Source organism: Macaca nemestrina, chromosome 6 (genome assembly GCF_043159975.1).
Source record: "Macaca nemestrina isolate mMacNem1 chromosome 6, mMacNem.hap1, whole genome shotgun sequence".
NCBI lineage: Eukaryota > Metazoa > Chordata > Mammalia > Primates > Cercopithecidae > Macaca > Macaca nemestrina.
The window spans coordinates 170,772,811-170,799,879 of NC_092130.1; the positions used below are offsets into that span (position 1 = coordinate 170,772,811).

General features: G+C 50.0%; 2 protein-coding genes across 4 annotated transcripts; both read right to left on the minus strand.

The window, feature by feature from the left end:
• Positions 1 to 1,865: 1,865 nt before the first annotated feature.
• Positions 1,866 to 26,759, minus strand: LOC105489501 (rhophilin associated tail protein 1 like). Of its 3 annotated transcripts, none has more exons than XM_011754334.3 (6): positions 26,621 to 26,759; positions 26,058 to 26,229; positions 19,908 to 20,031; positions 18,188 to 18,349; positions 5,841 to 6,016; positions 1,866 to 2,044 (listed from the first exon to the last, which is right to left on the minus strand). In XM_011754334.3, exons 2-6 carry the CDS (start codon positions 26,186 to 26,188, stop codon positions 1,945 to 1,947), a joined length of 693 nt encoding a protein of 230 aa, XP_011752636.1. In that variant the 5' UTR covers positions 26,189 to 26,229; positions 26,621 to 26,759; the 3' UTR covers positions 1,866 to 1,944. The 3 variants fall into 3 exon arrangements, with proteins under 3 accessions (XP_011752636.1, XP_011752634.1, XP_011752635.1); XM_011754332.3 differs by having other exon boundaries at positions 26,353 to 26,748; XM_011754333.2 differs by lacking the exon at positions 26,621 to 26,759 and having other exon boundaries at positions 26,058 to 26,478.
• Positions 2,051 to 3,237, minus strand: LOC139363664 (uncharacterized; the record flags this gene model as incomplete). Its single annotated transcript, XM_071097915.1, is given in 5 exon segments — positions 2,051 to 2,784; positions 2,786 to 2,993; positions 2,996 to 3,041; positions 3,044 to 3,189; positions 3,192 to 3,237. Coding segments are annotated over 5 exon segments (717 nt in total), but the record flags the coding sequence as incomplete, so codon positions are not given.
• Positions 26,760 to 27,069: the final 310 nt, after the last annotated feature.

The following is a 27,069-nucleotide window of genomic DNA, read 5'->3' on the forward strand; positions in this document are numbered from 1 at the left end:
TGAAAATCTTTCTGTTTGAACTTCAGAGCTCTCACTTGCTAAGTCACACTAAAACCATTCTAGGGGCTGGGAGAAGCAATGTGGTATAGAGGAACTTGTGTTCCCACCAACAGAATTCACAAGCTGAAGTCCGAACCCCCAGTAACTCAGACTGTGGTTGTATTTGGAGACAGGATCTTTAAAAGGTAATGAAGTTAACATGAGGTCATTAGCACGGGCCCTAAAACAGTATAACCAGTGTTCTACTAAGAGGAGGAAAAGAGGACTCGGAGAGGCTCGAGGGAAGACCAAGTGAGGACCCAGGAGGAGGACAGCATCCACCAGCCACGGAGAGAGGCCTCCGGAGAAACCAGCCCTGCCGACACCTTCACCTTGGACTTCTGCTTCCAAAACAGTGAGGAAGTGTTTCTGTTACGTAGGCACTGGGTCTGCGGTACTTCGTTCTGGCAGCCCTCGCCGATTCATACAGAATGCTATTTCTCCTTCTATGACCAAGTCATTCCCAATAAAAACTCGCTTTTTGAGACAAAAGCCTTTTCAAGGGACAAAGTCCAGGGCCTGTTCACCAGCAGGGGTGGGCCTAATCACACCCACACTGCCCCAAGTCTCCACACTTCATGCTTTTTATTACTGAAACACCACATGCCTTTTTGATTGAGTGAGAAGCTGTTTCTGATTTACACTTTATAAATTCAGATTTTCACATTGGAGTTTGTTTACAGTGATACTCACCTATGCTCAGGCTTACAAAACTCCTCTCCAAATGTCTTTTCTTGGGTCCAGTGATGCTGTGTTGCATGCTGAGCTGGTCAGCAGTTGGATGAGGTTCTCTTGGTCAACGTGGGCAGCCTCCAGGGTTAGAGGAAGCAGGGACTCTATTCACCCTCCCCCATCACCTCCCTACAAGATAGTCACGGTGAAAGCATGTCTCATCCTAAATGCTGCCAAATGGACACTTAGCAAGCTGTCCCCAAAGTCGTCATGTAATCTGTCCCTCTAAGTTTTAGAGGGGCCCACGCTCGCTCCTTGGACCTCCAGACAGGCATTGGCGTGAGTTCTCTCCATGGCCTGAGCCCTGGCCTGGAAGCTAACCTGAAATGTATTCATTGGTATTGGTCTTTTCGAAGACTTTATAAAAGGAAAGCAAATAAAGGATCTTGGATGCTTATTTCCATTCAAGTGGATCACGCTGCTGTCCAGTACACTTTCCCCAGCCACGGACGCTGGGCCAGACAGCAGGGTCCCTGGGGTCCACCTTTCATAGGAAAGATCCAGCCTCAGTTGCCAATGCCCTTCCCAGGGAGTCTTAGGAGGGTGGGCAGGGAGCAAAGGGCGAGCCCCTCCACCAGCTTAGAGTCAAGGAGAAGAAAAGCCACTTGTTTTTTATTTTGAGATGGAGTCTCGCTCTAGTGCAGTGGTGCGATCTCGGCTTACTGCAAACTCCGCCTCCCAGATCCAAGTGATTCTCCTGCCTCAGCCTCCTGAGTAGCTGGGATTACAGGTGCCCACCACCACGCCTGGCTAATTTTTGTATTATTTTTAGTAGAGATGGGGTTTCACCATGTTGGCCAGGCTGCTCTTGAACTACTGACCTCAAGTCATCCTCCTACCTCAGCCTCCCAAAGGGCTGGGATTACAGGCCTGAGCCACTGTACCCAGCCAAAAAGCCACTTTTAAAACTGCCCAGCCCCACTTCCAACTCTGCAGTCACCAAATAGATTATTTTACTAAAAGAGATTATTTCACTGTTAACAATTTCTTATACTTCAGGTCCTTAAACGGCACAGTGAAGAGCAGTCATGAAACAGACCCCATGAAGCACGGTCACACTAAATTCCCATGAAGAGAAACACACTACACATGTATGTGATTCAGGATAAGTTGTATTTGGTGCCAGAATTTTAAAGAGCACGATTTTGACACTAAAATGTATTCTTCTCTGTATTAATGGCCTACATCTTCAGAATTTTCACGGTTTTCTAAAAGATTCCTCTTTGGAAAGAAGAAATCTGAAAGTCCTATCATGCCGTTCCTCCTGGTGTCTCTAAATGGGAAACAGATAAAGATGCTTATTGGTAATTTCTCATCGTATACTTAGTAACATTTTTATAAAACGCAATATAATTTAAAAGGTCTACTTTGGCCGGGCGCAGTGGCTCATGCCTGTAATCCCAACACTTTGGGAGGCCGAGGTGGGCAGATCATGAGGTCAGCAGATTGAGAACATCCTGTCTAACACGGTGAAACTCTGTCTCTACTAAAAATACAAAAAATTAGCCGGGTGTGGTGACAGGCGCCTGTAGTCCCAGCTACTTGGGAGGCTAAAGCAGGAGAATGGCGTGAACCCAGGAGGTGGAGCTTGCAGTGAGCCGAGATCGCGCCACTGCACTCCAGCCTGGGTGACAGAGCGAGACTCCGTCTCAAAAAAAAAAAAAAAAGAAAAAAAAAAGTCTACTTTAAAAAACTATTTATGGTTGCTCATCAGTAATTCTTATCTCCAAAAATAAAGCATTCTATTTTCTTGTGTAAAATGTACCAAAACGTATAATAAATGTACCTTTATTTCTAGGTGAAAAGATGGGTACTATACGCATAGGTTTTTCTTTTTTCATGACTGGCGGTCTCAGGAAAGTGGTGGGAGAAGGGGCTGCTGCACAGGGTCCCAGTTCTTTGGAGGCTGGGGACATGGATTTGGAATGAGATGGGACCACCTGTGTCCCAGGCGCCTCCATCAGGTGGAGTAGCTGGGTCAGAGAGCACAAGAGAAGAGGTGAGCAGATAGAGCAGGAAAAGGGGCCCGGCATGATCCGGATGGCGGTGCAGAAGCAGAGGCTGTGGGCATCAGGAGGAGAGCTGGGGATAAAGTACTGGGTCATCCGTGTGACTGCAGACACCAGCCAGGACGGTGTCAAGAATAAGGTGGAGAGAAGGGACAGTTTGGGAGCTGCCATGTTCCATGAGGACAGGAGGGTTGGAGTGACAGTGGATGACAGAGGAAAAAGGGGGACCATGGAGGCCAGAGGCTCAGCCTATGGTGGGCATCCCAGAGGGGATGCGAGTTTGAAGAAAGGAGAGGGAACGGTGTGGAAGGGACAAGGAGATGAGGAGGGCTGGGACAGGTGGGGCAGGGTGCAGGATGCAGGTTCCACTGGGGCAGGAAGGGAGGCGAAGGCTGGCGGATCATAGAGTACCAGCTCCTGGTGCCGCAGCCAGCATCCTAGGTGGCACCGTGGCCGGTTAGAAAGGGTGGGAGGAGAGGACAAGAGTCTGGGTGTGATGACAGGCCAGGAGGCTTTTCAGGAGGCCGAGGCGAGCAGGGGTATGTGCTGAGCCAGAGGCGGCCCTGGGACCAGCCCCCATCAGTCCCTGTCCCTGGCTTACTGTCCTCCCAGCACTCAGCATGACCTGCTGTCTTGAAATCTGCTTGTCTGATGTCTGTCTGCTTCACAGGGCAAAACTCCAGGGGTCAGGCATGACCTGTTCACTGCCATCATCCCCGGCACCCGCGCCAGTGCCCGGCACAGAGCAGGTGCTCAGCAAACTGTACTGTGGGCAGTTCGAGATGAGAGGTGTGGGGCTCAGGGGCAAACCACAACCAGCACTTGGGGGCAGTGGTCCCAAGGGGAAGTGCTGGGAAGACCTCAGGGGCCCCATCTCCCTTGGGGCTGGAGTCTGGAGGAGCTGGGCCCTTTCCTGCCCTTGCACCTTGAAGGCCCTTTCTTCTGTTAACCAGGCTTACTCTGCAGCACCACAGCTCCCCAGGCCCTGCCCTTCAGTTGTCACCACCGCCTCTGCACACCCCACCGGCCCCGGGCTACTTTCTCTGCCTCCCCATAGGTAGTGCAGGGTGCAGAGTCAGCATCTGATGGTAGTTTAAGGAATGAACAAATGAGAACTTCCGCAGGACCCAAGAGTTTTGTTCCATTTTGCTCTGCATCTTGTCTTTAAAGGGAGGATTCATTCATCTTGTTAAAAAATGTGGCAGGTGATCAGAACACTGGACAATATATTCGAATGTCAGCTCCAAGTCATGCTGCAGAGCAGAACCACCCTTACCTCACATGCAGCCTGGTGCAAATACAATACACCATGCAATGTGTCAGGGTCATATAGCAAGTTCATCGGAGTGAGAATTGCGTGACTGATGTCAGTGACATCCTCAAGTTTCTGCAAATGATCCTGCCTCCGTGGCACTACCGTCAGGCGGTCCACCAGCAGTAATCCATGTCTACGTTTCATTGTGGAGAAAGGAATTCTATCTCACTTTTTAAATTATTATTATTATTATTATTTGAGATGGAGTTTCAATCTTGTTGCCCAGGCTGAAGAGCAATGGCACAATCTCGGTTCACTGCAACCTCTGCCCCCCGGGCTCAAGAGATTCTCTTGCCTCAGCCTCCTGAGTAGCTGGGATTACAGGCACCCACCACCACACCTGGCTAATTTTTTGTATTTTTTTTTTTAGAGGAGATGGAGTTTTGCCATGATGGCCAGGCTGGTCTCAAACTCCTGATCTCAAGTGATCCACCCACCTCAGCCTCCCAAAATGCTGGGATTACAGGCGTGAGCCACCGTGCCCAACCTCTATCTCACTTTTTAACATGCTACAATTTAATATCACCTGACATGTTGTACATAGGAATCAGGATAGATTTGGGATAAACGAGTCTTAATGAAAGGATACATTCTCTCCCTCTAAAGTCTAAAGAAACCTAACCCTCAGCGCACATGGGTGGGAGCCACAGGAGAGGTCGGCTCCCTTCTGAGGTGCTGCCTGCTTTTGCTGATGGTCTTTGATCTGCAGCTCCACTTACGCACACCCTGAATACCATTAGGTGTGCCTAAACCTTCCGCCAAACACGGGATTTGTTGGGACAAAGTTATTGCAGACAAGGGACGTGATATTGTGAAATATATATTTGGTCTTCAACCCCGCCTCCTGGCATACAACTCCTAAAATCTGTGGAATCTCCAAAGTGAGTTCTTTCTTTATGCGCATGATTGGCTGATGGCTCACATAGCTTCAGGATGGGGTTGGTCACTGGAAAGCCCAAGGCAGGATTAGAGGGGTGGGACCTTCAGCCCAGCCCAACCTTGGAGGTGGGGAGAGGGGCTGATGGCTTAGGTAATCACTAATGGCCTTCATGATTTAATCAATCATGAAGCTTCCAGAAAAAAAAAAAAAAAAACTAAAAGGACAGGGCTTAGAAAGTTTCCCGGTAGCTAAACACATCGAGACCAACAGGAATGCCAACAGGAGCTCATTCGCAGGCAGGGAGGGGACGTACCCCAACTCCGTGGGGGCATAAGCCCCCATGCTCCAGACCCTTCCATACCTCTGTATCTGTCTTCCTCTGACTGTTGGTAGCCTTTAAAATATCCTTTGTAATAAACTAGTAAACATGAGTGTTTCCCTGAGTTCTGTGAGCCATTCTAGCAAATTAACTGACCCGAGGAGGGGTTGTGGGAACCCTGATTTATAGCCAGTCAGTCAGAAGCACAGGCAAGATAACCTGGGGCTTGCACCTAGCATCAGAAATGCGGCAGGGTGGGGGCAGTCTCGGGGACGGAGCCCTCCACCTGTGGGATCTCACACTATCTCCAGGTAGACAGGGTAGCGATGGAATGAGAACGCAGAGCTGGTGTCTGCTGCAGGACTGCTTGCTCGCTTTTTGGTGAGGAAAAACCTCCACACATTTGGTCATAGCAGTCTTCTGTGTTGATTCTTGTTGTGGTGGAAGAGCAAAGGAAAAACTGGGTTTTTCCCTACAAGGGGGAAGTGAAACAGGAAATTCTCCCATGGTCAACATACCTGAATCCTAGAGAGTGTGCATACTTACATATTTTCCTTTAGAGAGGCAAGGTAGGATTCCGTCTCCGAGGAAGACACGTCTGAGTCTAATTTGGCCAAGTAGCGGTAGACGTAGGAAAACGTCTTGAAGGGGATGCGAGCGGGCCCGCCCTCCGGATCGTCCGTGAGGATCTCACACAGGTGCTTCAGCGCAGTGTTCAAGGACTAGGAGCACCACAGCCAGGTGGGGAGAAAAACAGTTACTCCTGGCATCACTCACATTGAAAATAGGCACCAGCAGAATCAACACTCTAGCATATCTGACAGAAATTCTCCAAAAAGTACGCTCTCCATCTGAACTGAGAACTAGGGGAATGTACAATTGCCATAATGAAAAATCAAAAGAAAAGGTTTGAATGGAGTGCAATTGACCAGGAAAAAATTCTAATTCACAGATCTTATTTTCTATTCAAATAGAAATGACTGTTACAGACAAAAGGAAGTATCAATGTCTTTAAAACCAACTTCCTAAGCTAATGCAGAACTGTGCAGCCCCAACTGGCCCAGAGACACACCCGGGGATGTGCCCAGGGGCTGAATGAACTCTGCCACCAGCCAGAGGTGCTGCCTGCAGAGGGCAGGGCTGGCAGCCAATGGCCTGCATGCCTACAAGGAGGCCCTGGGTGTCAGCCGATGCCCACCAGGCAGAAGGGAGGGCTCTGTCCTGGCTCCATCCCTGTTCACACAGAAGGCTCTGGGCTCTGTCTTAGCTCCGGGACAACACCTGGACTTCCTCCCTGCAAACCATTCATCTCCCTCACACTCTTCCAAACTGCTGGGCTCACCTCAGACAGCGGCCCACCCTCCGCTTTCAGAGGGAAAGCCTGTCCTCTGAGCAACCTTCCTGCCTCCACACGGCAGACGCTTTCAGCACCTGCCCTCCCAGCCAAGGCCCTGGTTGGGGCAGCTAACAGGCCAAGGTCATCTTCATGAGACCAGAGGCTTCGTGGTGCTGGAACTGCAGGGCTTGGGCACCAGGGCCCCCCGGGGCCAGCCCGTGGCCTCCCACCTCCAACTTGCTCAATTCATCCTTGTTGAAAAAACATGAGCTGTTTGTGTGTGTGTTTGTTTGAAGGAGGTGGGGGAAACCTTGTAACACAAGATTACTATCTTTTCAAAAGAAAATGCATAGCCCAGGTCTCCTTTTCTCCTTCTGCACCAAGACATCACGGTGACCTGCAGCCTTCAACACCCTGGCCAGGGTAAGCTGGGGGGGCAGGTGTCCTAATTCCGCAGCTGGCCTATGGGACCCTCCCCTTGGTCCCCACCTCGAGTCCCTTCTGTGAAGCCCGTCCTTGCCAGAGTGGCTCTCTCGTACCTGCCTGGATGGTCACACTGCCTACTGATGAAGGTGAGCTCACACGGGTGGCTGCTGAAATGTACCCCCCCTTGCCAACACACACACATGGCAACAGCCCTTCATTCCCTCCACATTTGCCAAGTGCCTGTTACACACCAGGATGTAGCAGTGAACAGACGACTAAGCCCTGCTCAGGTGGAGATCCCAGTCGAGTGGGAAAGCCACAACACCTGGATTCTAGGGTGCTCTGGAAGGGGGCATGCCTGGAGCAGCAGGCAGGCAGTGCCGGGATGGAGGGTGACATTTTCAACTGGGTGGTCAGGGAAGGTCAGAGCAGGTAGCATGTAAGCACAGACCCAGGGGGAACGAGCCGGTCATGTGGGATGCTGGGAGAATTCCAGGGGTACTTCTGTGTGTTCCAGAAACCGCCAGGAACTCCGGGTAGCTAGAGCAGGCCATGGAGAGGCAGGAACGTGGGAAATGAGGTCAGCGGGATGGGGTGGGGGGCAGATCACGGGGGTCTTTACAGACCCAGGTTGGACTTGGGCTTTGGCTGGGTTCTATGGGAAGGTGTCAAAGGGTTTTAAACAAAGACAGAGCACTGTGGAGTGTTTCTAAGGAGTCCTTCTGCCGATGTGTGAACAGGAGGAGGCCCCAGTGATGAGGGTGGAAGGCAGGAACCCAGTGATGAGGGCGGAAGGCGGGAAGCCAGTGATGAGGGCGGAAGGCGGGAAGCCAGTGATGAGGGCGGAAGGCGGGAAGCCAGTGATGAGGGCGGAAGGCGGGAAGCCAGTGATGAGGGCGGAAGGCGGGAAGCCAGTGATGAGGGCGGAAGGCGGGAAGCCAGTGATGAGGGCGGAAGGCGGGAACACAGTGATGAGGGTGGAAGGCAGGAACCTGGCGAGGAGGCTGCTGGAATAATACAGCCAGGGGCCTGGGTGGCGGCAGCCACTGGGAAGGGCCAGACTCAGCCTGTCCTGAAGGTGGAGTTACCAGAACTCGCTGTTGGCTGCATGTGGGCAGGGACAGAACCATGAAAAATGGCTCCACTGTTTGGATCCTGAACAGCTGCAAGGGTAGATTTGCTATCAACTGGGAAGTTCCAGAGAGAAGCTGAGTTTGGGGTGGCTTCCACTGACATGTCTGTCAGGCACCCGGTGGAACTGGTGACTCAGGTCGCTACTTAGTAGGCCTAGCACTCACAGAGGAGACTCGGGAGCATGGGCGAGAGGGTGTATACAGGCAGGGTGGTGTACACAGGTGGGATGGGGTACATGGGGGGGATGGGGTACATGGGGGGATGGTGTACACGGGAGGAGGATGGTATACATGGGCAGGATGGTATACACGGACGGGATGGGGTACACAGGAGGATGGTGTATATCAGGGGATGGTGTATACTGGGGGATGGTGTACACGAGGGGATAGTGTACACGGTGGGGGATGATGTATATGGGGGATGGTGTACATGGGGGGATGGTGTATATGGTGGGGGATAGTGTACATGGTGAGGGATGGTATACATGGGGGATGGTGTACATGGGGGGATGGTGTATATGGGGGATGGTGTACATGAGGGGGATGGTGTACATAGGGGGATGGTGTACATGGGGGGATGGTGTACATGGGTGGGGTGGTGTACACGGGCAGGGTGGTGTACACGGGGATAGTGTACACAGGGGGATGGTGTATACAAGGGAGATGGTGTACATGGGGGGATGGTGTACACGAAGGGGAAGGTGTACACGGGCAGGGTGGTGTACACGGGGGATGGTGTACATGAGGAGGATGGTGTACATGAGGGGATAGTGCACACGGTGGGGGATGGTGTACATGGGGGATGGTGTACATGGGGGGATGGTGTATATGGGGGGATAGTGTACATGGTGGGGGATGGTATACATGGGGGATGGTGTACATAGGGGGATGGTGTACATGGGGGGGATGGTGTACATGGGTGGGGTGGTGTACATGGGCAGGGTGGTGTACACGGGGATAGTGTACACAGGGGGATGGTGTATACAAGGGAGATGGTGTATACATGGGGGATGGTGTACATAGGGGGATGGTGTACATGGGGGGGATGGTGTACATGGGTGGGGTGGTGTACATGGGCAGGGTGGTGTACACGGGGATAGTGTACACAGGGGGATGGTGTATACAAGGGAGATGGTGTATACAAGGGGGATGGTGTACATGGGGGGATGGTGTACATGAAGGGGAAGGTGTACACGGGCAGGGTGGTGTACACGGTGGATGGTGTACACAGTGGGATGGTGTACACGGCAGGGGATGGTGTACATGGGGGATGGTGTACACAGGGATGATGGGTGTACATGGGCAGGGTGGTGTACATGGGGGAAGGTGTACACAAGGGGGATGGTGTACATGAGCAGGATGGTGTACACAAGCAGGATGGTATACACGGGGGGCATGGTATACACGGGGGGATGGCATACACGGGGGGGGATGGTGTGTACGAACAGGATGGTATATACAGCTGAGCCCCATGAGGTTGCTGAGGTGGGAGGACAGTGCATGGACACACCATACCACCAAGAGCTGGGGAGTGAGGGACCAGCAAGGGGACCTGGAAGGCACGGCCAGGAGGGAGGCTGCTGGTGAGTGAAGAAAAGCGTTTCCTGGTGGAGAGAGCAATCTCCTGTGTCAAAGCACATGGGACAGGCCAGGAAGGACAAGGACTGGTGGGTGGCACAGGATTTCCTCGGAGCCCAGTGCTGTGCTGGAGCCGGCTCATGAGCCAACTGCGAAGTTTCCAGCAGTTGTGTGAGCTGGAGGACTTCACCTTGGCAGCCTGAACTTAGCTGCAGTGGGAGTATTTACACCACATCACTTGGCAAACATGGCTGAGAACCAGGACCTTCCCGAGCAGGCTGGTACCCCGCAGGCTGCTGGGGTGGGGTGTGAGGGCAGACTGAGAGCTCCAGCTTGCAGCAGCCACGGAGGCAGCTGGCATCCCTGGGGAATCGCCTGCAGGGATGAATCCGGGGCTGTGCTTCTGAGGGAAGCGCAAGAAACAAACACAGTAGGGCCAGCGCCGAGCACCGTCCCCACAGGAATGCTGCAGACGCAGGGAAAGGGCCGCCGCGAGCCAGGCCAGGCCTGTCTGGCTCCACAGCGGCTGTGTCAGGAATAAACCCCACATCCTCAGGGACAGGAAAGGGCTCTGAGCCCGCTCCAGGCTATGGGACAAAATGAGCCCCCCTACAGAACACTGTGGTCAGAGCAAGGCTGATAACACAGCCCGCTGTCCTCCTCTGGCAGTGAGAATAATGACAGTCACCTCATGTGGTTACTGTGAGGAGCAGAGAGACACCCTGGCCAGGCCCAGAGGGTCTCAGCAATCACCCAAGTCACCCAGCCAGGACTGGAGCGCAGCTGGTGGGCCTCTGAGCTCATCCCAGTGACTACTCCGTTTTTTTATGTCTAGCAGCTGCCAGGTGGGCTACAGGAACAAGACCCGGGGCAGAGACGTCGCCTACTTGGGGACCCAGACATTTGGCTGCAGGAGATGGAGCCCTGAACAGAACTGAGCTCCCTGTCCCCAGCGGCCTGATGGAGCAGTTCCTCCCATTTCCACCCGCTTCCCATGCCAGCAGTGCCGGTGGGCTGGCGGCTGCACCTGGTGCTGCTGAGGTGGACGGCATGGTTAGCGGGTGAGTGCAGCCCCCAGGGCAATGTGATGCTCTCTCTAGGAAAAGTGCAGAACCCGTTCTGTGGAGCTGCGGGCACCGCTCCAGGACCGCTGCACATGTGGCTCCCCTAAAAGACTGTCCCCAAGAGAGGACTTGCTCAAAGTAGAGTCGTGTATTTCACAATCCATGTTGCTTGCTTGAAACTTTCAAAGACATGTTATGACGGGATTTGCTTTTACACCCGACACAAATGGAAGTCCGTCACCACCGTGTGCAGGATTGCGGGGCCTCAGGAAGGATGAGTCGGGAAGGAAGGAGTTGGCGTGGATGGAGCAGGCAGATGAGATCTGTGTAACGCGCTGTTCCAAGGCTTCAGAGGAAGTGGTATTTAAGGAAAAAGACATCAAAACACTAGAGCATCACTGCCTCTGCAAAGGCGTGATGACACTACCCACGTCAACGCTTCTGACAATAAGATCTGCAGCAATCTTTATATCCAGAAGGATTCATAAGGCAACTGGCTTGATCTTGTGCAGAGTTACATTTCTTCAAATTTATTTCTCAATTCCAAAGGCCTGGGGGTGGCACAGTCACTTGTACACCAGCCAAAAGACCCTCTCCTCGGCACGGCTGCCCCATGCTGCCCTCCGCCGTGCTGCTGATTTATTCTCCCGTGTGCGATACGTGCTGGGCAGAGGTGATTGGCAAGCTGCACTTAGTTGCTTTTTTTTTTTTGAGATGGAGTTTTACTCTTTTCACCCAGGCTAGGGTGCTATGGTGCGATCTCAGCTCACTGCAACCTCCGCCTCCTGGGTTCAAGCAATTCTCCTGCCTCAGCCTCCTGAGTAGGTGGGATTACAGGTGCCCACCACCACGCCCAGCTAATTTTCGTATTTTTAGTAGAGACGGGGGTTTCACCATGTTGGTCAGGCTGGTCCTGAACTCCTGACTTCAGGTGATTCGCCCGCCTCGGCCTCCCAAAGTGCCAGGATTACAGGCATGAGCTGTTGTGCCCGGCCAAGCACTTAGTTTTTTTAGTGATCCATAATCTGAAATTCAAACGGAGATGTGTGAAGAACACAGGCACGGGGGCACCCACTATTTTCTGGGCATTTTCGGCGTGCCAACTTTGTGGGATTTTTCAGTTTCCAAATTATAGCTGCTCTCATGATGACACGGGGCCCCTCAACAGTCACCTCACACCTCCCCAAGGGCACCTCTCAGCTGGCATGGAAACGAAAATAGGCCCGTTTTACACAGAATCAGAACAAAGGAAGTCCCCCTCCGAGGCATGGCTGTGCTGGGGGTAGAGACTGGACTTCCAGTGAAGCCGCGCCTCTAACCCAGCACTGCATTCTCAAAAGCTTAAGGGCCTTTTCATCAAATTCTGTTATTCTCTAGAGTTTTCTAATTTAAAACCATTTCTGGGGCTGACAGCAGGTAAGGGTAGGAGGCCCTGAATGGGAAGCAGCAGTTCACCCTGTGGCTAGGGTGTGATACCCTGTCCAGGACAGGGAAGGGGAGGCCACAGCGGCCCACATCAGCGGCCCATGGGAACCTCCAGCGGAAGGGGCAAGGCTGGTCAGTGGAGCGTGGGCCCTGCCTCTTTCCCACAGAGGGAGGGACATGAGCAATCAGGGAAACTGGAGCTGGGGCCAGGGGAGTCAAGAGCCCGAGCACATCCTTTGTCTTCAGGGACAGCTTCCTAAACATGCCTATGGCCTCAGGCTCCCACTGAGCGGTGGGGGCATGGCTGTGTCTTCCCACCAGCTGCAGGGGCTACAAGGAATTCTGTTGGCCTTTCTTGGACATGTCCAAGTGGGCTTTCGAGCCCTAGCTGGGGAAACCTGGAAGGAAATGGCAGCAAGGAGTAAGCCAGGATGCAGCCTCTGTCACTGGCGCAGGTGGCCGTCACATCGGGTCAGCAGGGTACCGTGATAGGTCAGTCACTGAATCTGACATGCTGGAGCACAGCTGGATGGGGTGATGTTCTGAGATCTCCAGAGTGTATGTTGTCAGAAGGTCGAGGTTGAATGCCTTCCAGGGGATGAATCACTTCAGGACACAAAATGATTTTGATGATTGTCCCGAGGAGTTGTTCTTCTCTGAGACAGGAAATCTCAGGCGTAAACTTGAATAAGGTGGTCCTAACCTGTGGGCTGCACACTCCTTGTGCTATGGAGCCATTAGGAGGAATCCTCTCCTCTCCCCACTTCCAAGCCACCTGTTGTGACTCAGCTTCTCTCTGCCTTGGGGCACCAGCCTGCAAACATGACGGTGCCTTCCTCAAAGGGCTGTCGGGAGGATTCCAGAGAATACACATGCAGGGCTCTGCGCACTCCCGCACACGGTCAAACCCTAGAAATCATGGCCACTGCGTGCACCGTGTTCAGATGGAAAGCTGCGCTAGACACGTGTGCATCTGTGGTTGTAAACGAAGAGAGATGCTTCTGTGATTAAGAAAGTTCAAATGTGTTTAAAAGCCTGACTATCCAGGCGCAGTGTCTCACACCTGTAATCCCAGCACTTTGGGAGGCTGAGGCGGTGGATCACGAGGTCAGGAAATCAAGACTATCCTGGCTAACACAGTGAAACCCCATCTCTACCAAAAATACAAAAAATTAGCCGGGCGTAGTGGTGGGCACCTGTAGTCCCAGCTACTCGGGAAGCTGAGGCAGGAGAATGGCGTGAACCCGGAGGCGGAGGTTGCAGTGAGCCGAAATTGCGCCACTGCACTCCAGCATGGGTGATAGAGTGAGACTCTGTCTCCAAAAAAAAAAAAAAAGCCTCACTGAAGTCTATGTTATTTGTTTTGATCATAACGGACTGACTCTGTCAGTGTGAGTATGGGGATGAAAGACTTGGTTCACAATTTTCTTATCTTAAAAAAAGATCTCCATGCTTAAAAGACAAAAGAAAACATTTTGATCCACAGCTTTAATGCTCAGGATCATTCATGGCATTGTAGAAATGGAAAAATAAAAGTCAGCCAGGCTCTGTGGCTTGCACCTATAAATCCCAGAACTTTGGGAGGCCAAGACGAGAGGATTGCTTGAGCTCAGGAACTGACACCAGCCTGGTCAACATGGCAAGATACTTGTCTCTACAAAAAATAAACAATTAGCTGGGTGTGGTGCCGCAGGCCTGTAATCCCAGTGACTTGGGAGGCTGAGGTGGGAAGATCGCTTGAGTACAGCTGCAGTGAGCTATGATCATGCCACTGCACTCCAGCCTGGGTGGCAGAACGAGACCCTGTCTCTTACAGAAAAAAGAAAAAAAATTTTAAATAAAAGCCACAACATAGAAATATAGTCATTTCACCATGCAAGCACATCAAAACATTGAGAAGGAGGACAGGAATCTCTTAACACCCAGATGGCAATTTAATGTCCTTGATCACCTGCCTGGGGCAGCTCACAGTGCCCCTTAACCTGAATTGATGGCTTTTGATGTAATAACTAGAGCAGTGTTCAGGGATTCAAGGATGTAACAGGACATCAGCTCCAATAACCTGGTGATGTTTGACCATTTTGTTCACTCCAGAACCTTCAGCGCTTAGAACGGGGTCTGGCACAAAATAATGCACAGTAAACATTTGTGGAATGAATGATACGTATGACTCAGAAATTAAAACAGAAGTTTCCAGTCTTTTTGGAGATCTTCAACTCAACGAATTTGACGAGAGTGATTTCTAAGAGAAATAAATGTAACAGCACAGAGAGTACACCTGCCACAAGCCATGCCCCGCCATAGACGCAGGGAGCAGGAATGACATCTATCCCACTCACGCAGGCAGCGGCTAGCCACCAATGACACAGCACCCTATGTGAATAAACATCCGCAGGCGGTAATCCACTACAAATTCTTCTCATCGCACTTCACTTCTTTATTTCCTCCTTTTTGAAGGTATTTTTTAAAGCATAAAAATGAACGCTTATGATGCCAAGCAACATGATGAAACCCCTCCTTGAATTCACAGCTTTGTGTTCTTAGCACACCTCCAAGCCACCCAGGGCCAACAAGGTCAACAACACAAGTGTCCACACCAAGGCCTGGCGGGTCCGAGCCCCTCCTGTCTATCCGGCACACCCCGAAACAGGTGTTTGAGCTCAGCGCTCTGCGGGCCGCAGGAGCCAGGGCAGAGCAGGCATCCCTGGCAGCAGACAAGGACCCCAGATGAGCACACACTCCTCTGAGGGAGGAGAGGTCAGCTCTCACACCTGACCCTGACCCTGAGTCTACAGCCGCACTGGACCAGAGCAGAGGGTGACTGTGGCTTTCTACGCCCAGGAGGGGCCTCCAGCACCTATGGAAGGAGTCAAGGGCAAATCTGGAGTCCTGCTGGCCAAGGTGGCTCCAGTTAGGAGACAGGCAGGAACCCACAGTGACACACAGCATGCTTCCTGGTGTCAGTTTATTCTCTGTGGGTCAAGCAACATATGATAGGAAGGACACAAAAGAATTTGTGCCGTTTGTGATGTCTCTTCCCCAGGAATCAGTTTAGATGGCCAAGCTCTATCCTTAACACAATGTCTCCATCTAGTGTCACACTAGATTGCAGATTTGGCCTTATTTGCCAAATCACATTCAATTGTGTTTTAAATCTATTGCTCAATTTTCACAATTAGGAAGGCGAAAACTATAAAGATGGATCCAAAAACATGAATTATTCTAGTTTCTCATCATTGTTGAAATCAAAATTTTACAACTAAGCTTAGAGGCAGAAACCACCAACATTAATTCAAATATTGCACACAATTTTATATTGTTAACATATCGATTTCAGGGCTGGGAGAGGTGGCTCACACCTGTAATCCCAGTACTTTGGGAGGCCGAGGCGGGCAGATCACTTGAGGTCAGGAGTTCAAGACCAGCCAGGCCAACATGGCGAAACTCCGTCTCTACTAAAAATACAAAAAAATTAGCCAGGCATGGTGGTGCGCACCTGTAATCCCAGCTACTTGGGAGACTGAGGCATGAGAATCACTTGAACCCGGGAGGCGGAGGTTGTAGTGAGCCCGGATCGCACCACTGCACTACAGCCTAGGCGACACAGCAAGACTCTGAATCAAAAAAAAAATATATATATATATTATATGTGTGTGTGTGTGTGTGTGTGTGTGTGTGTGTGTGTGTATGTGTATATATTTATTTATTTATTTATTTATTTAGGCGGGGCACGGTGGCTCACACCTGTAATCTGTAATCCCAGAACTCGAGGCTGGTAGATCACCTGAGGTCAAGAGTTCAAAACCAGCCAGGCCAACACAGTGAAACCCCATCTCTACTAAAAATACAACAATTAGCTGAACATGGTGGTGCATGCCTGTAATCCCAGCTACTCAGGAGGCTGAGTCAGGAGAACTGCTTGAACCTGGGAGGTTGCAGTGAGCCAAGATCGCACCATTGCACTCCAGCCTGGGTGACACAGTGAGACTCCATCTCAAAAAATATATAGCTAGATACAGATATAGATAGATAGATCAGATAGATAGATAGATAGATAGATAGATAGATAGATAGATAGATAAAGACAGACAGATAGATAGATAGATAGATAGATAGATAGATAGATAGATAGACAGATTTCACAGAGTTCCAGATTAACAAAGTGACATAAAAATGTCTCCAATAATTAAATGTATTTGCCTTTGTCTATCTTGATAATACCCCTGAGACACTCCCCTGGTGCCATCTGCACCTGTCCTTGCTACTGGAGGGTACCGGGCCTGCCAACATCCAGGCCTTGGCACAAGTAGCCCAGGGCTGACAGGAAGCACCTCCATTGCCTTTGAGCAGTTACACAACAATACTCTTGCTCATTCTACAGCCGCACCACACCCGCCTCCCTGAGCGCACGGAGCTTCCCACTGGGGCCATCCGCCGAGCTGGTGAGCTGTGCTGCACTCAGATGTGACATGGCAGAGGAAGGGAAAGAACAACACGGTCTGTGATATACAGATGAATACATCTAGTCATATAATTTAGAATGAAAATTTCAGAAAATTACTAACAACACAATTGTCTTTTCATCAAGTCAAAACCAACTACAATTCCGCAATGTACCTCTTGGGGGACACACAGAAGTGTGCGTTTCACAGGCCAGGGAGCGAGAAGCAGGAGCTTCAGAAACGTCATTGCTTCAGGCCACCAGGCAGGGGGACAGGATGCGGGAGGAGGACACGGGTGGTTGGAAGTGGGTGTGTTAGCAACCACGTTGGGTAGGTTTGCCGGTGTTTACCACCACCCATTTCAAGGAATTGGTTTTAATGAAAATGGAATGAAAGAGCTCTGGGCATGGACCAAAGCTGAGTGAGGGCTGTGAAGCAAGCACATGGGCGTCCAGTTATACACGCTGCGCCACAGACTGAAGGGAGTGGGTAAAATCAAATTGTTAATCTATGTAGTCAAAGGAGCTAGTTCTCCTTGCTCTGCCTCCTTTCTTCGTAAGCTTCACATGGCTGATGCCCGGTTACTCTTCCTTCACCCAACCAACATGTCTCACAGCAAGACTTTAGCTGAGAAGACTGACTCTGGGTTTGCAAAGGAAGTCCTGCCAACATCATCCCAGCTCCCTTCTCGCCCCGACCTCCCAGGCTCACCTCGTCACCTGGAGGATATGTCTTACTCCTAAGTCGCTTGGCTTATACTCGAACATCAGCAAAGTTGCACTGTATCTATTAGTTATTAATAATAGACTTCTAAGGCCGCCGTGGTGGCTCACACCTGTAATCCTAACACTTTGGGAGGCCAAGGTGGGCAGATCACCTGAGGTCGGGAGTTCGAGACCAGCCTGACCAACATGGAGAAACCCCGTCTCTACTGAAAATACAAAATTAGCCAGGCATGGTGGCATGCGTCTGTACTCCCAGCTATTCGGGAGGCTGAGGCAGGGGAATTGCTTGAACCTGGGAGGCGGAGGTTGTGGTAAGCTGAGATTGCGCCATTGCACTCCAGCCTGGGCAACAAGAGCAAAACTCCACCTCGAAATAATAATAATAATAATAATAGATTTCTACTAAAGTAGAAAATAATTATATGCCTCTTTCCACAGATGAGGAAAACAGTTATCAGTTTACAAAATGATTTGTAGTTTTAAAAAGTCATTGATGCATTTTCTTCTAAAACCTAAATATAGTTTAATAGTATCCATATCTTTCATCTACTGTTAACCTTTAAATTGAGGCATTCATAAGTAATTTCTGTAAATTAAAATAACTATAAGCCCAAAAATATTAATATAATAGGCCTGGAGCAGGGTGAAATGCTTTTCTAAGACAAAGTTACTAAAGTGTTTCCTTTAGTTACGGAAACCGAAAGGATTTTTAAGCTGGGACCATGCTGACACAGAATGACTGACATGCGTTTATAGGTACATACCCCACCAAGCATGCTGCACCCAAGTGCTAAAAAGTTTATCCACTTGATTCTGTTTTCACAAGGATCCAGTTGTAAGAGCGCTTTGAATTTTTCCTTCGGCAGGCACAAGTTCTTCCACTTCTGCTCCAGATCTGTTAATTCCACATACTGCTTGTGGTGACACTGTTTAGAAAACACAGTATGACAATTTACGTACGTTTTAAAACCTGGAAAACACTAGAATGCTGTGAAAATTCAACATACACCGAGTAACCCGCCCCACGCAGGGGACAGATGAACTCCAAATGCATGACAGTGGGTTCTGTCAGCCCTGGGGAGGGGAGGCAGGGAAGCCAGTAAGTGGCAACCTTTTATTTCTTAAATGAAAAAAGGACGGTGAAGCGAATACAGCATCATGTTCTGACTTAATGAAACAGGCATACTGATATTGAGTACTGTCTGAAATGCTTCACAATAAAAAATAAACCTCAGTAAAAAACATTTTAAAAATCCAGCCCCTAAACACATTAACAGTTAGGAGAAATCTTAAAACTGAAAATAAATGTATTCCTTCCACTATATATTTATTTATTTATTTATTTTTGAGATAGTCTCATTCTGTTGCCCAGGCTGGAGTGCAGTGGCATGATCTTGGCTCACTGCGACCTCCACCTCCTAGGGTTAAATAATTCTCCCGCCTCAGCCTCCCAAGTAGCTGGGATTACAGGTGCACAGCACCACACTCTGTTAAGTTTTGTATTTTTATTGGAGACAAAGTTTCACCTTGTTGGCCAGGCTGTTCTTAAACTCCTGACCTCAAGTGACCTGCCTGCCTCAGCCTCCCAAAGTACTGGGATTAAAGGCATGAGCCACCATGCCCGGCCTTCCTTCTACTATTTTAAACAATCTATCAAAACTGGTAACTTCTGCAATCTGCTAGCAGTATCTTGGATGAAAAGGCTTTGGGCAATTTCAGCATGTCTTTTCCCAAGCTACACCATTCAAGAGTTCTTCATTTCCCTTAAGGTAGCCATGGAAAAGTCCTAGTTTCAGAATTCACCGTATCCTACGCAGAAGTACAGCACTTCACAATGTAGAACGGGGTAAGTCAGTTTGAAAATCAAGGTTATGCCACTGGTGTCTCTTTTAGCAAAAGAACCGAGTCATGAGGAATGCCTAGCCTTGCTCCATTACCCACTTTCTAGTAACTCATGTCTCTAAAAACAGGATGGCATGTGGGGCGAAGAAGTGCAAGGCAGGAAGGGGGCCCAGGCTCTCCACAGAACTGGACACCAGAGGCTGCTGCCCACCTTGGGCGCCAAAGTCCAGCCCCGCCTTCAGACAGAGAAGGCAGAGGCTTACTCAGGCCCGCGCACAGCTTTCACAAATGCACACCTGGAGAACAGACTGGAAACCCCCCAGGTTCTGGAATTTTGTATTTTTCGCCCAGCAGAATCTAGTGTCATGTACATTTTGTATTTAAAAGAAATCATATTTCACTTTTGTAAAATCTACCCCTGGATAGTTACTTGGGGCTGTTGAAGCTAGAAAAAGACCTCCCAAACACAACATATTTCTTCCTTGAATCAACCTTGACGATGCGTGGCAGGAAAAGCAGGACTTCAGGGACCTTGGGAGGTTTGAAATACATCGCCGGGGTGGGCCTCGCTCTGTCATCAATGCACAGTGAATGGTAAGGAAAGCACAGGCCAGTTGCCTGAGGCCACAGAACCCCCCATACCTGCTTGTGCAAAATTTTCAGGAGTCCTGGAGTCAGGCCTGTGTCTGTTTTCTGGGTTGCCGTGGGCATTTCCATTCTGTCCTTTACAGGAAGTGGATCTCCTCTTGACAAAGCTGAAAAATATCTAATAAATAACAGACATCTCTGAAAGCTCATCAATACACAAAAAGCAGCTATGCGATGCAATTTCTTAAATAACCCCCCAAAACAATGGTGATTAGGAAGGACAGCTCTGAAGACCAACATCCCGGGCTTATGTCCTGGTTCCTCCACTTAGTTCTCTGACTTAACCTTCTCTGCATGCCTTAGTTTCTCTGTCGGCAGAGGGGATAATGAGAGTCCCTGTGGAGGGTCGGGGAGCACTGAGTGAGAAGGGCTTGGCGCAGTGGCTGGCACTCGCAAAAGCTCCTTCAACGTGTGTTATTCTTCCCCTCCTCCCTGCCACTTCACAATCAGCTGGAGCTCCATGTATTTTTTTTTTTTTCTAAATGTTTTGAGACAGGGTCTCACTCTGTCACCCAGGCTGGAGTGCAGTGGCATAATCATGGCTCACCGTAGCCTCGACCTCTCAAGCTCAAGGGATCCTCCCGCCTCAGCCTGCTAAGTAGCTGGGACTACAGGCACACACCACCACACCTGGCTAATCTTTTTAATGATTTCTTGTAGAGATGTGGTCTTGCTCCATTGCCCATGCTGGTCTGGAACTCCTGGCCTCAAGTGATCCTCCCAGCTTGGCCTCCCAAAGTGCTGGGATTATAGCTGTGAGCCACTGTGCCAGGCCACCTTCCCACTTTTGACAGGTGGGTTTGGTCTCGCTGCTTTTTGAGGTGATTGACTCTAAGCATCTGCATATTCAACCCTGAGGCAGCCCAGGAACACACAGGTCACCTGCCACCACACTGGGAATGGCAGGTGCTGGCCTGGCTCCCACCCGCCACCCCCCGCCCCCACTTTTCCTGCCTGGTATTTTTCCCCTTAATTGTTCCTTTCTGGGACACTGATATTGCTGCTTATGTTGGGGGCAAGAGTGGGAAACTGTTGGGGCAATAAGTCAAGAGGGAACCCACATCCAGCCTCTGGCTCGTGGTGGGAGGGGTGCCAGGTAAGACCCTCTGAGAAACTCATGCCCCTTGGTATCTTTGCCAGAGGTGGCGATGCTGAAGCCACATCATTTGGGGCCCTAAACTTCAGCATGATGAAAAGAGATAGCATATCCAGGAAAATGAACATTAAAGCATCCACCAGGGCCACAGATTAACAATTTTAAAGCCATGAGTAGTTAGAAACATTGCTACAGATAAATACGGATAAGTCGATATCTGATAGACTCAAATAAACTTCATATCTCATCCCTTCTCTCTCTTTACACCCCTCAAATTTGACTTTGTTTTCTTGCTGTGTAAGACAACTTCAGCTCCATTTTGTGGCTTTGTGAATGATTTGAAGAAAAGTTAAAATGAAGGCAGCAATGAGTTAGACAAATGTGAACCTTAAGACCTAAAGGGTGCAGGTGAAGAATGGGTGCCTCGTTTTGCCACATTCCTACTAATCAAGGTTTTCACCTATTTCGTGGGGGTAATTCCTCATAACTCAGGCAAGGAATCCTGAGCTAGATACGGCGTCTGGAAGCAGAGTTCTCAGTGGGGGATAATGTTCCTCCTCCTTACCCCCAGCCAAAAGGCATTTGGCAATTTCTGGAGACTCTTGTTGTTGTTGTTGTTTTTGTGGTTGTTTTTGTTTTTGTTTTTTGAGGCAGAGTCTCTCTCTGTGGCCCAGGCTGGAGTGCAGTAGCGCCATCTCAGCTCATTGCAACCTCCACCTTCCCGGTTCAAGCAATTCTCCAGCCTCAGCCTCCTGAGTAGCTGGGATTACACATGTGCACCACCAAGCCCAGCTAATTTTTTATACTGTAGTAGAGACGGGGTTTCACCATGTTGCTCCCAGGGTAGTCTCAAACTCCTGAGCTCAGTCAACCCGCCTCGGCCTCCCAAAGTGCTAGGATTACAGGTGTGAGCCACCGCGCCTGGCCTGGAGATATTTTTTATTGTCACAGCAGAGGGTGGATGGTACTCCAGGCATCCGGTGGGTGCAGGCCAGGAGGCTGCTAAGTCCCATCACGCACAGGACGCCCCTTCCTCCTGTGCCTTCCCCAACTGTCAGTAGGGCCGAGGCTGGGAGAGCCTGCTTTTGAGGCGAGACCAAGTAATGTTAGCCTCTGCCAGTTCCCTTGAGGCCCACGCCAGCCAAAGCAGCCTCTGTTACTTGACTGACTCTTACGTTCATTGTCCTGTGTGAGGCACAACTGCACGATGGTATCATAAGGAACAGCCGACTCCCTCATGGTGGAGTCCACAGGCTTGGGGGAGGCTGGCTCAGCTTTGCTATCCGCCCACCTGAGAAGCTCCTTTGAAAAGAACCCTAACCTGAGGAAAGAGGAATAGCTACTTGCTTCATCTTTTTTGTTTGTTTTTTCTTTTTTAGACAGGCTCTTGCTTTGTCACCCAGGTTGGAGTAGAGTGTTGTGAACATGGCTCACCGAAGCCTCCAGCTCCTGGGCTCAAACAATCCTCCTGCCTCAGTGTCCTGAATAGCTGGGACTATAGGCATGCACCACCATGGCTGGCTAATTTTATTTTTAGTACAGACAAGGTCTTCTCACATTGTGCAGGCTGGTCTTGAGCTTCTGAGCTCAAGTAATCTGCCCGTCTCATCCTCCCAAAATGCAGGGATTACAGGTGTGAGCCACCATGCTCAGCCTGCTTGCTTGTTCTACAGCAGTTATGTCCATGGGTATAGTGGTTTCCTGTTTTGGTTTTGATGGGTTTTCTTCTTCCTGTTTCTGCCCCCTTCTTCCTGTGCTGCTTCCTCTTCCTGGAATCCTCTCCTCCCCACCCAAGCCCCAATCTCCCTGCCTAAAAAATCTCTCAAGGACCAAGCCACTTTTTGCTTAACTTTCATGACCCTTCATTTTTGCACTTACCAAGTCCCGCCTTACTTGAGTTACTTTTGAATAGCTCTCCCTAACAGATTATGTCCTGTGACAGCTGAAACACATTTGAGCCTACAATTACATATATACTGCTGAATGAATAATGCCTGGGTTTTCTTCTAAACTCAAAAATTGTTCTTGGTCAGGTGCGGCGGCTCAAGCCTGTAATCCCACCACTATGGGAGGCCAGGAGGTCAGATCACTTGAGGTCAGGGGTTCGAGACCAGCCTGGCCAACATGGTGAAACCCCATCTCTACTAAAAATACAAAAATTAGCTGGGCGTGGTGGCACCCACCTGTAATCCCAGCTACTTGGAAGGCTAAGGCAGGAGAATTGCTTGAACCAGGAGGCAGAGGTTGCAGTGAGCTGAGATGGCAGCAATGCACTCCAGCCTGGGCCACAGAACAAGACTGTATCTCAAAAATAAATAAATAAATAAATGGCTCTTGAGAGAAATTAGTAGCATGGTACATTCGGAAAGTTCCTGATTCAGTCTTTATTTATTTATTTATTTATTTATATATTTATATATTTATTTTTATGATGGAGTCTTGCTCTATCACCCAGGCTGGAGTGCAGTGGCACGATCTTGGCTCACTGCAACCTCTGCTTCCCAGGTTCAAACAATTCTCCTGCCTCAGCCTCCCATGTAGCTGGGATTACAGGTGCGTGCCAAAAGCCAAGCTAATTTTTGTATTTTCAGTAGAGACGGGGTTTCACCATGTTGGTCAGGCTGGTCTTGAACTCCTGACCTCAGGTGATTCATCAGCCTCAGCCTCAGCCTCAGCCTCCCAAACTACTGGGATTATAGGTGTGAGCCACTGTACCCAGCCTGATTAAACCTTTTAAAGTGAAGTTTAGGCCGGGTGTAGTGGCTTACACCTGTAATCCCAGCACTTTGGGAGGCCCAAGTGGGTAGATCACCCGAGGTCAGGAGTTCAAGACCAGCCTGGCCAACATGGTGAAACCCCATCTCTACTAAAAATACAAAAATTAGCTGGGTGTGGTGGCGGGTGCCTGTAATCCCAGTTACTTGGGAGGCTGAGGCAGGAGAATCGCTTGAACCCGGGAGGCAGAGGTTGCTGTGAGCCAAGATCTCACCATTGCACTCCAGCCTGGGCAACAAGAGTGAAACTCCATCTCAAAAATAAATAAACAAAGTGAAGCTTAAAATAACTACCTCTAAGGTATTACTAAATATAATTTAATGTTCCAAGAAAATGTTGCTAAATCTTGGAACTTTTCGTAGGGCACAAACTCTTATAAATCCTTTTATTTAAGTTTGAATAACGGTTAAAACCAGAGGCTAAGGCCGGGCGCGGTGGCTCAAGCCTGTAATCCCAGCACTTTGGGAGGCCGAGACGGGTGGATCACAAGGTCAGGAGATCGAGACCATCCTGGCTAACACGGCGAAACCCCGTCTCTACTAAAAAAAACAAAAAATTAGCCGGGCGAGGTGGCGGCGCCTGTGGTCCCAGCTACTCCGGAGGCTGAGGCAGGAGAATGGCGTGAACCCGGGAGGCGGAGCTTGCAGTGAGCTGAGATCTGGCCACTGCACTACAGCCTGGGCGACAGAGCGAGACTCCGTCTCAAAAAAAAAAAAAAAAAAACCAGAGGCTATATTTCTTTAGCAAGAACTTTGAAAGAGTCTTTCAGAAACCATTGATAAAAGCGTTTCTCAGAGGGCAAGCACTGGATGGACAAGTAGCTCAGTTGGTGGGTAAAATAACAGCCCCAAAGATATCCAGGTCCAAGTCGCAGGAACCTGGGAATGTTACTTTACATGGTAACAGGGATTTTGTAGACTGATTAAGGATCTCGGGTGGGAAAATCGCCCTGGACTATCTGGATGGCCACTGAATGCAATCACCAGGGTCCTTGGAAGAGAGAGGCAGAGGGAGATTTGAAGATGCTGGCCTTGAAAATGGAGGAAGGGGACATGAGCCAAGGAGTCTAAGGAATGCAGCTCTAGAAGCTGGAAAAGGAAAGGAAACGAGCTGGGTTTTCCTGAGAGCCACTGGAAAGAGCAAAAAGCCCTGCCAACACCTTGATTTTAGCCTAGTGGAACTGATTTTGGACTTCTGGCCTCCAGAACTGCAAGAATGTATGTCTGTGTTTTAAGCTGTCAAGTTTTGTGGTGATTTGTTACAGCAGCCAAAGGAAACTAATTCACCTTGGTTATAGAATTTAGAGAAAGCCAGCAAAATTTGGCTTTTTTTTTTCTTTTTAAACTATTTTTCTTATAAAAAAAAAATACAGATGGGGTCTTGCTATGTTACCCAGGCTGGTCTCAAATTCTATTGCTCAAGTGATCCTCCCAGCTTGGCCTCCCAAAGTGCTGGGATTACAGGCGTGACCCACCAAGCCCAGTCAAAATTTGACATGTTGATGACTAAAATATTTAAATTAAATTTACACCTATGCTGACTCTTGTCATCATAAAAGTGAGTTTTTGTTTTACATCTGTTTATTGAAAAGGGGCAAAGAGTTCTCCTGTAAAACCAAGAGGATTTCTTTTAATGCCTCTAAGATCTGTTGACTTGTAACTTTGAGATTATGAATGTCTGTTCCTGGAAAGTGTTGTAATGTTTGTGGCAAAAAAAAAAAAAAAAAAAACTGTGAAGGTTCATTTTCTGGACAGTTTACCGGGAGCACTCTAGGGATGATGACCTCAGTATGACCACGGTCGTCCCGGTTCTAATAAATTTAACCAGCTCTGGGTATACATAGCTTTGAGAGGATTCTCTGCAGATGAGGAACTTAGCTAAAATATTCCTTTTTGTAAAAAATCATTTCACAAGTAAAGTGACCGCAACCATGTAAATTTTTTTTAACATAATGTAGACACTTTTCTGCCCAATGCAATTGCTTTAAATTTTAGTCTATCTTCATCATAAACACTTTTAAACAACTGAGTTGCCATTACTTTGTAGGTAAGTGAGCATTTTGCAATAATTTCGGGTCTCATGGTCGATAAATCGAAATGGTTCCTAGATAGACACTCAAGTATAGATGTCACCAATGCTAAGGGGAAAGTTTTGCCTGATACTCTTACGGACGCTGAGCGCCGCGTCGGGCCCCTGGTCCGGGAGGAGGGCCCTCTGGGCTCGTCTGGCTTGGGCACGTAGACCGGACCGCTCCCCGGGCCGAGGGTGCTTACCCCGCGGACCACTGCAGCACGTCGGCCGGCTGGGTGCGGATGGCAGCCTTGGTGAACTGCTTCAGGATGTCCGGCAGCTCCGGGGGAATGTGGATCTGCTGAGCGCAGAACATGGTGTCGGGAAGCGGCATCGCTCTCCGCAGAAGGGACCAGGCTGGGGAATCGCGGCGCGCTGCGAGGAAGAAGGGCGGCTGTCGGCTAGGGCGCGGTGGAGCCGCTAGCAGCGCGGGGCTAGCGGCCAGAGTCGCCTCCCATCCCTTTCCCAAGGTTGGGGCCGGCTTCGCGGGGCTCTTACCCGCTCCTCCGCGGGCTTCGGGAGAAATGAGGACCAACCGCCCCTCCAATAACACCCCAGACCCTGCAGTTCGCCAGCGCCAGCGGCCACTACGGACGCTCTCGGTATCCAGGCAACCGAGACGCGAGCAGGCCCCGCCCCTGGCACCGCGCACGCGCAGGCGGCCCTGAGCCGCCCCGGGGCGGGACGAGGTGCTGGCGCAGTCCGGCTCGCAGCCGCCGCTGCTCCCCAGTGGTTCAGAGCCGCGCGAGCTGAGCGTTTCACCTACAAAAGGGTCTTCGGATCGGCTTCCCACCGCCGAAAGTGAGCGGCGAACTCACGAAGGACTCCCTCTTCCCCTTGCTCTGGCTGCGTGAGGCTGAGGCGAGGGGACTCGGGCCTGCTAGGAGGGAAGCGAGTTAACTGAAGAGGCTGATCGCCTGGGCGGCACGGGCCCCACTGCGGGACGCGCCTGCGCCTGGGGCCGCTTCTCCAAACGTCTCAGGCCTCGAACTTCGCACATGCCCTTGCGTAAGCCGTGCCTTAGTGAACCTGAGTTCTTCATTTAAAAAGCCACTTAGACAGAGGGCAGTGTCCAGCTAAAACAATATTGTATTTGTTTTCTTAAGATAGGGTGGTTGAGCCAATGTGATTGGCTCTCGGAGGAAATAAATCACATCTGTCAAAAGAGCCTTGAGTCGAAGGATAGGAGAATCCTCGAATTTGGTGGGTGCTGAC